This window comes from Excalfactoria chinensis, chromosome 4 (assembly GCF_039878825.1).
Source record: "Excalfactoria chinensis isolate bCotChi1 chromosome 4, bCotChi1.hap2, whole genome shotgun sequence".
Lineage (NCBI taxonomy): Eukaryota > Metazoa > Chordata > Aves > Galliformes > Phasianidae > Excalfactoria > Excalfactoria chinensis.
In genome coordinates, this window is record NC_092828.1 from 43440011 (window position 1) to 43454972 (window position 14962).

Below are 14962 nucleotides of genomic sequence, written 5' to 3' on the forward strand. Positions count from 1 at the left end.
TTGAATGAGAATTTGAAGGAGATGGAGAAAAGTGATAAAATGAGTTGTCATGTTTCAAAAGGGAATTTCTGGTTTAGAGAAAGTAATCTCTATTAAGAGAAATAATCCTCAAAGAAAGGAAAGAGATTGCTCTAAACTCTCTGAATTATAATGAATGGTGTAGCCAATAAAAGAAATAAACAGTAATACAGTTTTGATGAAAACATTCTGCTTCTAGAGGAAAGAGGTGTTGCAAGCAGGTGCTGAATGCAGCATACTGCATGGCTCTAGCTGCATGGGCACCCTGAAGCATCAGAGATGTTTGCAGGCCTAGTGACTCCTGTGCACCTGCATCTCTTTTGTAAGAGGAATTTTGTTAAAATTATTTCAGGAATCAACAGTACAAGTGCAGAGCCAGAAAGACAGTCTGTGTTACAGAGGCTTGCTGGGCATGAACACATCCATTGCATTAACAGTGAGATCAAAACAACACTATTTCTTTGAGAGACTGGCCTGGAGTGCAGCGTCACATTATCCCATGGGCAAACAGTCTGCCCCACCTGGATACTGTTGTATGGTCTGAGCTCTCACAGAGACACCCATGTCATAGTGAACACATTTTGATAGCTTCATTGTGAGGTATCACTGATGACTTATTTAAGCAAACAAGTAAAAGTACTGATTAATAACCTGTGTCTTGCAGACATTGAAGACTGAAGGGTAAATGATAGTGCAGAGGTATTTACTGTGTTGTTAAACCACATACAGATACAGAATATAAAGGCTGTGGAGCCAGTAGGTCAAGTCTTCATAGCAGTGATTTCTCTGCTTATTCCAAAGTAGATAAGAAAGCTTCTTGACCTAAATGACATATGAAGTTGTTCTGGTTAGGTTGATGAGACCTGTGCTTCATCACACGGCAGTAATTTGAGTGCAGCGGCAGCTGTTCAAAATATTATTTGGCATGTATAAGGTAACTGGTGCTAGAGAACACGATACATACAGCTCTTCATTAACAAAGCTCTCCAGCTGCTTTATAGATAACGTTGACAGGTTTGTTACAGAGGTGGGCATAACCCCAATTAACCTTTCTATCTGTGGTTAATTTGGCTGAGAGTAGATTTATTTCATATGAATTCTTTTCTATCTTTGTAGGACCAGCATTCCGGGGAGTTCAGCTTTTATTCACAATAAACAGGAATATCTCTATTGGATGCAATATAAATTGTAAGGGCATCTTCCAGTGTGAAGAACAATGAGGAAAATATCTATCAGAAATAATCACAGCTGATACTGTTGCCAGGCTTCAATATAGACTGACTTGTTTACTCCTGTGTCTCTTGACAACTTTTCTCATAGTTCTGTTAGCAGGAATATAGGATTTTAACTCCAAATAGTAGGAAAAACATAACACAATCTATAAGGAATGAACTGAAAGGTTATTCATCTTATGCTGTTGGTGTTGCTTGTATGTGTTGATGTTGGCTTCACTCTTGCAGAACTGTGCAGAACCTTTCCTCAGAAGGGTTCTTGATTTCTTCAAACATGCCATTTTCTCTTTGTTATGTGCGTATAGAAGATCCAGCCCATGGACTCCTTATTCTTGCATAATGGCACATTTAAGAAATAAGATACTGCATGTTTGTTTGCTCTTTGGACTGTTTTCTGTGTTTAAATATCTGCAGAAATGTTCTCTTCCTGGAGTTCATTAGGCTATCACACTCACTGAATGTTGCAAACAATAGTGCTGATATCCTATAAGTTTGTTACTCCTTTGACAGCTTTGCTTTGGGTTGGATATTAGGAAACCCTATCTCAAAAGGGTAGTGAAGCATTGGCACAGGCTGCCCGGGGAGGTGATGGAGTCACAGACCCTGGAGGTGCTCAAGAACAGGGGAGATGTGGCACTGAGGGATGTGGTCAGTGAATCCTTATCCTCACATAAGAGAGGAACTACTACAGAGGTGAGATGCTTTTGTGAAATACTCAGATTGCAGTCAGTACGCTCTGAAAATGCAAACATAGTAATCAGAGAGAATCATACCACACTTATAAATGTGTTTTGTAGTTATTTTCTTTGCAGCTGCAGTTTCTCTTGAGTAAATTGTGAGAGAAAACTGACTGTGAGCAAAACCTTCATTCATTTGGGAAAAAAAGCAGACAAACAGGGAAGAAGATGTGTGTGAGCCTTATAAACAAGGCTACTGCTGATCTGAGTGGTCTGTGAACCTCTGAATAAATCCTGATTTGTGAATTAATACGGCATTTTGCATGACAGCTCTGAGCCTGGACAGTGTTGGTTGCTTTCTGTAGTCCTGATGTGCTTTGTTGCTTATATTGCAGTGAAGTTTCACCTCTAAATCTAATTCCAGTGTTGCTTCCCTTCTGTGGACACAGGTTACAGGTCCCTTGCCAAGCTTCTTGCACATATTTACCTCTGTGCCTGTTTTTCTTTCAGATCTGTATTTAAATATTCTCAGTTGTGATCTCTGTGCATTTGCAATATTCTTTTCTGCAAGGTTGTGTAGTATTGTAATATAAATAGAATATAATGATGATTTAAATGATAACATAAAAGATGACTTAGCAGTACCGAGTACAGTGTGACTCTTCTCAGCTCGTTTTTAAGTGCCCGTACATTAACATGATAAGAATGATTAATCTTATTCACATGCCAACACACTAACAAATACTAAAGATAGTTCTGGCTGACATTCTGTGTTAAACTCATCTACTAAGCAATGTAAAGAACAGCTGCAGAAAATCAGAAACCATTTGTACGTTTTATGTAGCCTACTTTTTTTTTTTTTTTTTTTTTTTTTTTTTTCCCCTTTTCCAACTTTGTTAAAATTATACATAGCAAATTATTTCATGTTATAATATGACCAGATAAGCTGAGCCTCCGAGGTCCTACTGGAGCTGTAATTGTAGGCTTAGCATAAACTTGAGTGCCTGGAAATGAAGGCAGGTGAGATGTTTCCATTCTGTGGTCCCCTGTTCCCCTACACATCATCTGAAGATGGTCTGGCACGAAATAAATGGTTGGGTAATGCTGTGAGGAGGTGGTGGTGCTGTTCCAACTGTTTTGCTGGGCGTTGTTCCCAGGTCAGCCTAGGAAGACTGGAGCAGAACTTGTATGGAGAACTAGATATGTTGTAAGCAGCCCTGTTGTCATCATGTTTGGATCTGCTCCTATTCCTCTATGTGCAGTTACTGAAATGCTACATCAATAGCAATGCAACTTTCAATCAATTTGCGTTGTAAAAGAGATGATGGCAGCCCACAATGCAAGACAGATTCATTCTGTGCTTATTGGGAGGTTTTTGCTTTGCCTCAATGAGTGCAAACAAAGCCTTTGTCAGCTTTTCATTTTGTGTCTCATGAAACCACTCAGCATCACAGTTCTCTGACAGTTCCAGCAGCAAACAATGAGCAGCAGGAGTCAGTGGAATGATGGATGTTACGGCTGGTGGAGGGGAGGCTCTAGGCTGGCTCTTGCAGGCCGTGTGCCTCTCCAGACCTACCTTTTTGTGTGAGGTTTTGGTAGGAAAGATGAACGTGATACAAATCCAAAATATTCCACCTCTCTGAGACTGCAGTCTCAGGCAGGAATACAGAACTTAAATTTCCAAGGAAGTTGGTTTGCTGCCTCATGCCAGTACAAGAATGAGCTCAAAACCCTCCCCAAACACATCTCAGGATTTGATTTAAATGCGCTGAATGGGTTCGAATTCCTTATGCTTCACACAAGGGGATAAGTAGTGTGCTTCAGCATGGGGAGCATCACAAATCAGTTATGTTGGGTGCTGAAATCATGACAAATGCAAATGCGTGTATATTTTACGTATCTGCTCTGCCAAGCTTGTTCCATTTGTGTTTAATTTTTTCATTGCTTCTGAAGGTGTAAAATCACTGGGGCAGAACATACTGCTGCTCACTGAGTATTCCTTTGTTGGAGGATTGTAACTTCAGCTGTGAATTACAAAGGCATGCTGCCTGCAGATCAAATGTTGCTGTAAATCAGACAGCCCAGGACTGTAAGAGGGAACTGAAATGAGCCACAGTTTTGGAGCAGCATTGAGTCTACTGAATTTTAAGTCCCAGAAATCTGTTGAAATGTTTATCTTCTATTTCAGGGAATAAATTTGAATTCTATAGCATGGGGCACAAGCTGTGTATGTGAGCAAAAGCAAAGGCAGCTGGCATGAAGTGTTTTTTCTGATGCTTATTTACTGAAGATAGAACTCTCTGAGTCAAGGCAACAGGAAGGAGTCATGAAAAGGAAATCGAGACATTTTTCTTGCTATTGTTCTGTTTAATCATGGAATCATCAGGATGGAAAAGACTAGTGAGATCACAAAGTCTAACAACCAACCCATCGCACCATGCCCACTGACCACATCACTCAGTGCCACATCTTCACGGTTCTTGAACACCTCCAGGGATGGTGACTCCACCACCTCCTTGGGCCTGTGCCGCTGTAGTACCACTCTTTCTGAGAAGAAATGTTTCCTAACATCCAACCTGAACCTCCCCTGGCATAACTTGGGGCCATTCTTTCTTGTCCTAAAATGACTGACACTTATGCTGATTAACTTTCAGTTTAGGAAAATGGCAGAATCGCTTCACTTCTGTCGTGTTACTGTACATAACTCTATGTATATATTGGAAACTGATAAAGGGATCTGAATGTTTCCCTTTAGTCTGAATCTGCTGAATGCAAACTAGGTATGAAGTGCTTTTATAATGTCACGTCTCACCAGCTTCCTGCTACAGTGCATTTGTTAGACACAGTAGTCATCCAAGAGGACAAGACTCCTCAGAAGAGCATGGAATCTAATATAATTCGTGCATCCAGTTGATTGCACAGCAACCCAACCTCCTTCTATTCACATTTGTTATAAATGTAAATTATACCAAAGATAATCTGTAGCTCTTGCAGTAGGTGGAGTAAGCAGACAATAGCCTGGGAGATGGATGAACTGTGCACATCATCATGAGGGGTTTATGTGGTGTAAGACAGGAAAATGTGCTCCAGTCTGCAGGAAGCCGGAAACTGTGCAAAGTAAACTCATACTCTAAATTCAGATGATTTTTCTGCACAGTGAATTGTTTTTGTGTGCAGCCACTTTGTGGCATGGTGTTTTGCTGTAGCTGCTACTACTTTGGAATGGTGAAATGGTCTTGTACCAGATCTGGAGGTTGGTGGCTCTGCCTGTGGTGGTGGGATTGGAACTTGATGATCTTTGGGTCCCTTCTAACCCAAGCCATTCCATGATTTAAGATGCAACTATCAGCAGGCTCTCAGCTGAGTAATTCCTCACATGTGATGCAAATTAAGCTTTTTGGGGGAAGAGATGAGAGATGATAATATTTTTAGTTGTGTAGCTGCTGTATTAGTATTTAAATGCAAACCAAGGAGGGTACTGAGCATTCTGACTTTGCAGCCAACTGAAACAACATCTCATGCTTTCAGGTGGGAGGTTGACCAAGAGATACACCAAGGTCCCTTCCATTGGAGAGTGATTCTCTGCTGCTTCTCTGAGTAACTGAAAGGTGCAGATTGGACAGATGGATTCAAGTGCCAGTTGCACTGTGCTTTTATGCACAGTGCTGCTGCAGTTCACCAAGTTATCCATAATCCTAAATTGCTTTTTTTTTTTTGTCTCCATCATACCAACCTTGATATAGAAATTATGAACGTGGATGGAGTCTAATAGAGCTTAACATCAAATAAGTAAAAGTGTTGCACAATACTGTTTTGTTTTCATAATTTTTTCCTCTTAAATCAACAAGGCTATTATTTTTTTTTTTCCTCTAAATGAAACTTCCATGGAAACTGCAGTTCTCTGTACCATAGTGCCACCAAATGAAGGTGCTCTGAAACAGGACTAACGGCTGGATCAAAGTACTGTGGCCTTTCATGTCACTTCTCCCTGAGTTAGAGTTCCAGTTTTGCCTGGGATATACGCTTGTTTTATTCACACCCTTCACTGATGGAGTAGTTGACTTGCATACCGAAGCAGCATGATAAGATGAAGATCCAGTTGTATTAACAGTTTATTTCTAGTTATTAGAGCTTGGTGTATGTAACTGAAAATATAGTAATTTTATTGATACTGCTTGAGATAGAGAGTACTGAAGTATTTTTTGCTGCCTATTTCATAGAATGTATGGCCTTGTTAAGTCATACTGAGCCAAGGCCATCCTTGCATGCAAGTTTAACTGAATTTGAACTAGGTTTGGAGTGTTCTGACTTGGGAGAGTAATAAAAATAGCTTTGATGTGATTTGTTACATATCTTCACATTTTACCACTAACATTTATCCAGGGAGGATCCTTTTATTGATTTTTGGACTGAAATAGAGGTAGATTACTGAGAGGGAAGAACTATTTATTCTGCTGTGGTGTAGTGGACACCTCAGATCCTTTTCTGTCATTTTTCCAGTAAGGAAAAAAAAAAAAAAACAGATCAAAGTGCCATTATTGGGTTGTGTGTGTGTGAGGGGGATAGAGGGTGGAATTTGCAGCTAAAAAGCTTCCTTTTCCCATTATGATAAAGCTGTTTGGTTTGGTTGTTTGTTTTTAACTCATGGTAGGCAAGTAATGAGCGTTCCATTCTGCTCATCTCTTTCTGATTATATTTTCTTCATTTTTTGTTGACAACAATAGCTGTGCTCTTGCACATTGATTGCTGGAGGTTCATTTTATGCTAGTTCAGAGCTGCTTTCAATACCAAAGTCCATTTTCATGCCTCTAGAAGAGGCTAGATGTTTTTCTCTTTGAATTTGCCTCACAGAATGAAGACATTCAGCTCCGAATGAAAAGACAGTTCAAGAGACTGTAAGATTATTTAACATGCTGCAAGACCTCACAGCAGCAGGTTCCATATCTGGCAGCACCTGTTGATAAAACTAAGTGCTTGGCTTTGAAAGCTACAGTGTGGATATTTACACCAGCTATTGTCAAGTGTAGGAATTTAACTTGTAAACACTGGCTACCCAGGGAGCTGGCGGAGAGAGCAGACAGAGCTCAGCTGTTTTTGTCCTCTGCCTGTTGTCCATGATCACTAAAGAAACCAGCTTATCAGTTCCCTATCTTTGCCATTTGAATGCTCTTCTCTTTATTTTCTCTATTTGTTTTCTCTTTCATGAGTTCTGTTGTAGAACTGCTTGCATGACTCTTGTGGATTTTCAGGTGCTGTTTTAGCAAGCTGTTTCTGCTGGTATTTAACCTTAATACCTTATTCACACCATTGCTTTCCCCTGTTACTTCAAGAATAATTAAAATGAGAGCTCAGACAACAGGAAAATAAACCAAAACTAAACAAACACTTTCTTAGTAGATGCACGCTCCTCCTCTGTTACAGATCCTCTTGGAAATTTCATTTCTTAGTTGTTCTATGTCAGATCCTGAAGCTTCTTGCCAAGCAGTTGGCCTGATTCAAATTGATGTTGAAAACACTCTTGATGCTGTGCTTGAAGTTACGTATGAGCAAAAAATTAAGTTCTGTAGAAGTTTGCTGATGACCCCATAGAGTTTGTGTTGAAAACTAATTTGATAGGATATTTAGGCAGATGCATCCTGGTCATCATCCTGGCAGCAATGATAAGAAACATTTAAACAAAAATGCAGCCTTTCCACCTTGCAGCACACCAGCACAATAGAAACATGTCCACAACATGGTGGCAATGCAAATCAGAAATTGCTGCTCTTTCCTGGTATAACTCATGGTGCTGTATAATTCTGGTCAAGTCTCTACTACTTCATATGTTCTGGGCACACAGTGTTTTCCATGTTGTTTTTACAGAAGCAAACTGCCAGATTTCAGGGAAGATAAAACCAGAGTTACGGGAGTGGGATCCCAAGGGCATTCCTCACTGATCAACCAGAGATGAGAGTGTCTCTTTTCAAATGAGAGAGAGAGGGATTCCAGTAGTGGAAATGAATGAAATAAGTCAAACTCAATTTCAAAACAGGAAACATTAATTATTCATCAGTGTTCAGCTTTGAACATCAGTATTTTTCAAGAAGATTTTTTGTGACTGCTGCATTGATACATTGCCTCCTCTTACTGCATTGCCTCCTCTTACTGATGTGAAACAAGATACGTATAGATATATTTGAATCGCATTAAATGTTCATGAAATTTCATTAATTTTTAGCTTGTTCTCTTTCTCTTTATGAATGATATTCAGTGAGGTTACAACAAATAAATCTCGTCTCTTGTAGTTTGAGTATAAAGCCATGTCCCTGTGAAGGTAAGAAGTGTAGTCATCATGCCCAGGGTACACACATGGTGTATCCATTTGGTAATACCTAATAATGAGAAAATACTGGGCTTGGTTCTTGATATGAATCTATCATTTCAGTGTATTGCTAAGATTATCACACTGGATGGGGCTGGGAATGATTTCTAGCATATCACTGGGAGTTGTACTGTAATTCTGTTGAAGTCTTCCTGCTTGCAGCTATACCCTGCCTTGTGCTAATCCAGCAATGTTTTATGCAAGCAGTTCTGTGGATGATCTCTTCAGCTGCAGGTTGATTTATGTTTAAATTGGACCTTTGTAATTATTTTTTTTCTATGTGAGGGTGTTTACAAAAATGGGATTTGAAGAAATCATTTCCTTTATTGTACTATAGGACATGATCATTTCTCATAGAACAGCCCTGGGGAAGTTGAAGATGGTTAAGGAAAGCACTGGGCTGGGATGGGCACTTGCTTTATTTGAACACCAGCAGCACTAGTTTAAATGCATCCAACAGCTGCAGCATCTCTCTTCAAGAACCCTATTTCATCTCTGATTGCTGTGCTTGACCCAAAGGCTTTGGCTTTTGTTGAGGTGAGAAATCTGCCCACATGGCTGTGCTGAGGAAAGTGGTACCACAGTGGGTTGGCTCCTTGGTCTCTCTGAATTAAGAAACTGGATGGAGATGTCCTGAGGCTCCACATGGGTTTTTCAGATTTGTCATAGGAAGATTTAAATGTGCTTTGACAGGCCAAAGCCAATGTCCATTGGGAAGAAGGAAGTTGCCTCTTAATGAGGAGACAAGAAGTAGCCTTGAAGCCAAGAAGCTCCCTGAGGAGAAAGAACCGGTGATGCTTTTTTGAAACCCAAGATCTTGTGAAGGATGGGTGAGAGGAGATGCAAATAGACAGATGCTCCTAGGACCATATAGCAAAGCTCAGGTCCCTCAGGCTGAAAGTCTGCACCTCACAGGACTACAGCAAGCAGAAGCTCTTGTGTGATCTAGAAGCCAGTGAATGTCAACTAAGTCCAGTCTGGGGATGAAAAAATGCTGACTAGGCCAAAAGGCTGGGCGCCAGACTGCCCAACACCAAGCATCAACATCACATAGCTGAGGGGAGAGGAAGAAGCTCAGGGGGCAGCAGGAAGGTTCAGCTCAGGGAGGCCATATGGGAGAGCTGGAACTGCTGTTTTTCTTCTGCTTTGCTTTGTCTGCTGTCATCACCCTGCTTCCTCTCTACCCTTAGCAATTGCACTAACATTATTGATTTAATCCCATCAGTTTTCCAAGAGCTTTTTGAATAATAATGAGTTATTTTCACTAGAAATAAGCAATCCTTCTCCAGAAGAGGTGGGTGTGGCAGAAAAATGTAAAGGGGAAGTTCCTGGCTGAGTGTTGAGCGTATCACAAACCCACTTGGTTTTGAAGATGAGCTGTTGGCAGGAGAGCAGCCAGAAAACGTGTACTACCAGCACACATGTGTATTCATAGTGAAAAAAGATGGAAAGCACTTGTCTTTGGTGAGTGGAAGATGCTGCCTTTTTTCTATAAGAACTTCTGTTTGGATTTCAGGAGAAAGCAGATCTTTCAGCAAGCCTCTGCTGTTGTCACGTGATATGTTTTGTCTATGTATATCTAAAAGAAGTAAAATTAAGTAAAATGAAAGTTTGGGTTTTTGTTATTAGCAGGTAGTAGCCTCCAAGCTATTTTTTCTCCTTGGTCTGAATAAGCTAAAGCTGCAAGGTGAAGTACGATCAAAGTAAACTTCTGAGCTGGCAACTTCACAAAACCAGCGTATCTCATGTTACAAGTGCAGGCGGTCACTTCCTTAGATGTGCCCTTAGGTGTTCCATGTACAAAGACATTCACTATGGAAAATGAAAACTCAAGTCTCTTTTCTTCTGGATATGCAGTCTTACAAAACTGTGCTGTAGATAGTTCTCATTCTTGATCATGTGAGTCATTAGATCTACCTCATGTACAGAGGAACATGATAATCAATCCATGCCAATAAAACATACCATACTGTTATTTTAACAGCAGTCACTGCATGCAGGGACAATATAATAAATAGTTAAATGTCTTCCAGCTCATAAATGTTGCTGGTTTATTACTCTGTTCAGGATTTTGCTATTGTGAGCTATGGTTTTTCTGGTGGGAAGCTGAGGAGCCATGCATTAGTTGTAATGCGTATGTAGGACAGGATGCTTCCTCTCAGCAGAATTTTACAGTAAAGTCAGTGAAGAATTGAATTTTCCTCCTTCTTTTCTTCACTTTCCATTATTAGACTCTGTCTGGAGTACGGTGTATTATGACTAATGATATATCAGTCATTGATTATTAGAGCAGTATCATATATCCAGCCAACAGGATTTCATAGAGCATATATATACAGTGTGGGACGGTGATTATTTGCTGGCTTTCCACAGATCACTGAGCATTATGACTCATGTTAAAAGCTTTTTTTTTTTTTTTTTTTTTTTTAAATTATTTTTTTATTTTAAAAAAAAGAAAAAGGAAAAAAAAGTTTAAAAAAAAAAAAAAAGTTTATTTCTTCCTCTTTGCTCTAATACAAACCCTCTGTGGGATGTGAGGCTTCAGCAATGACTCACTGGGCAATAAGGCAGCAGTCTCAGACACTGTAATGTGAAGAAGAAAGGTCATGTGCTCGCTTTCATAACAGCGTTATTCATTCATTCATTAAAAATTAAACACACAGGATACATGATGCATTCAAGTTTGCAGGTATCAGTGAATTCTTTCTTCTCATTTCTGAACTATTTGAGAGTTGTTACTCCAATGGTTTTAATCTTTGTTTTGTTTTATTTAGGACGATCTACTGCTACAGTTAACTATTAGTTCCTGTAATGGAATAGTGTGTCGGAGGGGCCCTACAGATGGGGTCTCAGTTTCAGAATCACATCTTAATGGAGTAATGGATGCATTGTTAGCTACTGTAATGAGTTTATATTTGTAAGAAAAATGTGAGGTTCTGTATTAATCATGTCTTTTTCACTAGAAGTTGCTGGTTTTCCATTGTGATGTTAAAAGTGTTTTCGTTTTTTTTCTTTTTTGGAGTGGAAAATCAATATGCTCCAATGGCTTGTGACGTAGTTCCCTGATAACATCTCTGTACATTACTTCTCGTGTGAGAATGCAGCAATGAAAGCTGTGATTGGTCAGAGCTGAGTGCTACGCTATGGAATTTAAAATGTTTAAAGAGCTATAGTGTGGTACACAGCTTTGTCTAGACCAGTATATGGCCTCCTTGGCCAACATCAGATGCTGTGATAGTATACAACAGTGGGCTGAGCACATAGTGGCAGACAGTAACTTGGGATTGTCTTGAGCCTGAGGTGATAGTCTTGAGGTAAATAGATTCAGAAGGTATACTATGTGGATTTGTCTCATTGTATAAAAACTGCAGTTGATTCAGACATCCACAGTAGTTTGAAGCAGGAAGCTTCACAGAATCAAGAAACTGAAGAACTATCTCCTTATACTTTCCCAGCAATGTTCTAAGCAATCTGTTCTTTTCAGGAGCAGGACAGCAACTCAGGGTGGCTTCCATGACCCAAATGTGCATCTAATTGTTCTGTGCTTGTACGTTAGCAGGCATACAAATGTATACGTTTATTTTCTTTTTAATTGTAGGTATTTATGAGCCGCCATTTGTTGTACTATTGTGGTGAACCTACCCTGGATGTGAAGATTGCCTTTTGTCAGGTGTGTGTTCCTTACAGGTAAAACAAGGTACAGTACACACTTGTACTTTTTTTTTTTTTTCCATTTATGCTAATAGAAGTAAAAGTTAATTTCAGTGGCATATTGCAAGTAACTAGCTGTAAGAATGAAAGTAAACATAAAAACTAGAAAAATGCATCACAAAAATTACTTTTCTATTTAGTTTGATTGTTATCATTTGCTCTTAATGATTCTTGCTTTTTGCCTTCCCCAAATACCTGTTGATGTGATGAAAACAAAAAAATATTGTCTATCTAAATATTCTTCCCATAAACTTAATTGATGAGACATCTTCATCCAAAATAACTGCACCCGCATCAATGCTTTCACAAAAATATGTGAATTAGATTTTTTTTTTTTTTTTATCTTAGTGTCCCTTTATGTGAGACAGAGCCATTTACACTGTAATCAATGAATATAATTTTCTGTCCATTAGTCTGCATTTGCTGGGAGTATGGAGAAAGTAATTGAATTGGTGCAAGATTCGTACTGTTCTCAGTTGAACAAAATATGCTGTGTAGGTTGTGGGGTCGTGAGACTGTGTTATAGCCAATTATGCACTTGAAAATCAGCCTTGAAATTGTTCAGTCACAATGCATTGAAGTCTACAACAAAGCTCAAACCAACTTTGTGAGCTGAAGAAAACTGTGTATTTGGTATGCCCAATTTTTGGTTTTGATGGCTAGGTTAAGTAAGTTAACATAGATAGATGTCAAAACTCTGAATGTGTTTTGTTTTTTTTTTTTTTCCAGTATGAATTCAAGGTGACTTTTTAGTTGACTTCTTATGAAATATTTTGTGTTTGAATTCCTCCTTGTTTTTTGTTTTACTGGTGGTGATGTTCTTGTTGTTGTTCTGAGATTGAACCTGTTATTGGACTTTCTGAGGGAGATTAGGGAGCAGCTTCTAAGGACAGCTTCTTCTGATCTTTCGAAATCTTCAGCTCTAAGTTGGATCTAGTCTACTTACTTCGAAAAACTGCTTAACAGCCTCTTCTGTCCTTTCTTATCTTCTGTTCTTTGTGTGCGTGTCATTTTCTAACTTAATTATTTATTTTTTGGCTCAATTAGGATAATTTGTTCTGTAGAGTGCACGAACAGCCTGAACCCTCTCAATGAAAACTTTTACATATAACATAAATTACATATCTTTCAGACCAGGGAAAAAGAATTTTGGAACAAGAAAGGATTTAAAAGGAAAGGAAAAAAACCTGTAACATTTTGCAAAAATTGGAACCTATGTACAGTGTATTCAGTGTACAGAATACAGTGTTTTGCACAGCTGTCCTCTCCCTTTTACTTAGATCAAAGAAGAGCTGTACAGAAACATTTCCATGTTACATGTGCAAAGAAACACACTTCTATCATTTCCTTTTTACATTCAGCACTACTTCAGTCTGGACATCAGTCAGTTCCTGACAAAGTATAGCGAATGCTTCCCGTCAGTGAGTACCCAGTTCTTGATTCAGTCAGTAATCAAAACATGCTGCTATAATTAAACTGGAGTATCCGCAAAAGATTAAGAGGAGTGTTCATAGAATCATAGAATGGCTAAGGAAAAGACAGCTAAGATCATCTAGTCCAGCTGTCCTCGCCACAAGTAGTGGCTAGTACTTAATGTAATATAATATATTAGTGTTTTTGTCAAAGAATATCCAATGAAATCAACAGCATTTTGGATGAGTTTTTATACTGGGTCTTGGAAGTAGCCAAATCATTTTGTCAGGACAGTATCTCTAATAGAGCAGATTTTATTTGCGATTGCAGTGGCAGGTGTCCTACAAGCAGGAGTGTACCCATGGATGCAGTAGTACAGCTTTTGTACCTTGTCCCCCCATGCTTACTCCCTCCCCTGTTTTCCCATTGGCTGGGCACTCCAGGTTCACAATCTCACCAAAGATTTACATTTGTGAATTAAATTCTGACACTTGTTGATTCATGTGCTATCTCATGCCAGTCAGTCACCACCCTGCTGTGCTTCCAAGATGTCTCAGTACTCTCCTTATCATGTTGGTATGGTGATTCTCTCCAAGGCTTCTTCCATTCTGTCCAAAGGCCGCTTCCTTTGTTAAACAAGGAACACTGAGAGGGGAAAGCCAGTCCTTCCCAATGCCTCTTCAGGTGCTTCCTTGGGCAGGTCGTGACTCATTCTCTGATTTGATCAATCTTGTGCAGGCTATTCTTGCAATGTGTATGACAAAACATTACATATGCATTCATGCTGACTAGATATAAATTGTTGCTAGCTATACAAGTATATTGCTAATTATTTGTCTTCCTTAAAGTCTCTATTACTCGGGTGCTGTCTGCCCAGTACCAAATATCAGTAAGGCTCAGAGGTATTTCAGAAGGCTGGATGGACAGGAAGTGCAGTCTTTGTGCCTATAACCCACTACCTAATCTCTATGATTATAAATTAATTCACGTATATACTGAGCATGCATTCCTGGGGAAGGTTCATCTATAGGATAAGTGATGTAAACTATCAGAGCCCTGTTGTAGTATGTGCATCATTGTGGACTTCTCACCAAATACTGAATTGTTCTGAAGTGTTCTTTTAGAGGTGACAAGTTGAAAAATACCTCAGTGATTGTTACCACTGAGGGCATATACTTATAATAACTGTTGTGTGAGGACTTCTCTCTCATCTCCTAAAGTGCGCAGATTTGTGTGCTGTGGCAGGAAAAGACATCCACCTATGGGCTCCTTCTCTTAGCATAGAGCATATGGCAGTGGGTCTGCTGGTTATATATGACACAGTGCTAGCTCAGCATGGTGCGAGTATGAAGAATTTCCAACTTAAAGAAAGAGGAAAGCCCTTTTTAAGAAACAAAGCGAGATTGGGGAAATATGATTTCTGCTTATTTGCAATATAAAAATTAAGTCTGTAATTAACTGCAATTTGGTAGCCAGATGTTTTTCTGGAAGAGCTGAGGAAAATGACATCTGCTTTTGAATAACAGAAAGATAGGACGAAGGTACTTAGG

General features: G+C 39.3%; 1 protein-coding gene across 11 annotated transcripts in view; it reads left to right on the forward strand.

The window, feature by feature from the left end:
- The window catches only part of MAPK10 (mitogen-activated protein kinase 10), a 97242-nt gene that overhangs the window by 42747 nt on the left and 39533 nt on the right, over positions 1–14962 (forward strand). For 6 of the 11 annotated variants that reach the window (XM_072336432.1, XM_072336426.1, XM_072336435.1 and 3 more), the window contains one exon: positions 11887–11958. The exons of 2 other annotated variants lie outside the window; for them this stretch is intronic. In XM_072336432.1, coding sequence (XP_072192533.1) covers positions 11893–11958 — 66 coding nt within the window. In that variant the 5' untranslated portion in view covers positions 11887–11892. Of the gene's footprint in view, positions 1–11886; positions 11986–14962 lie in introns of all 11 variants that reach the window. 3 more of the 11 variants (XM_072336433.1, XM_072336428.1, XM_072336431.1) reach the window with 1 other exon arrangement.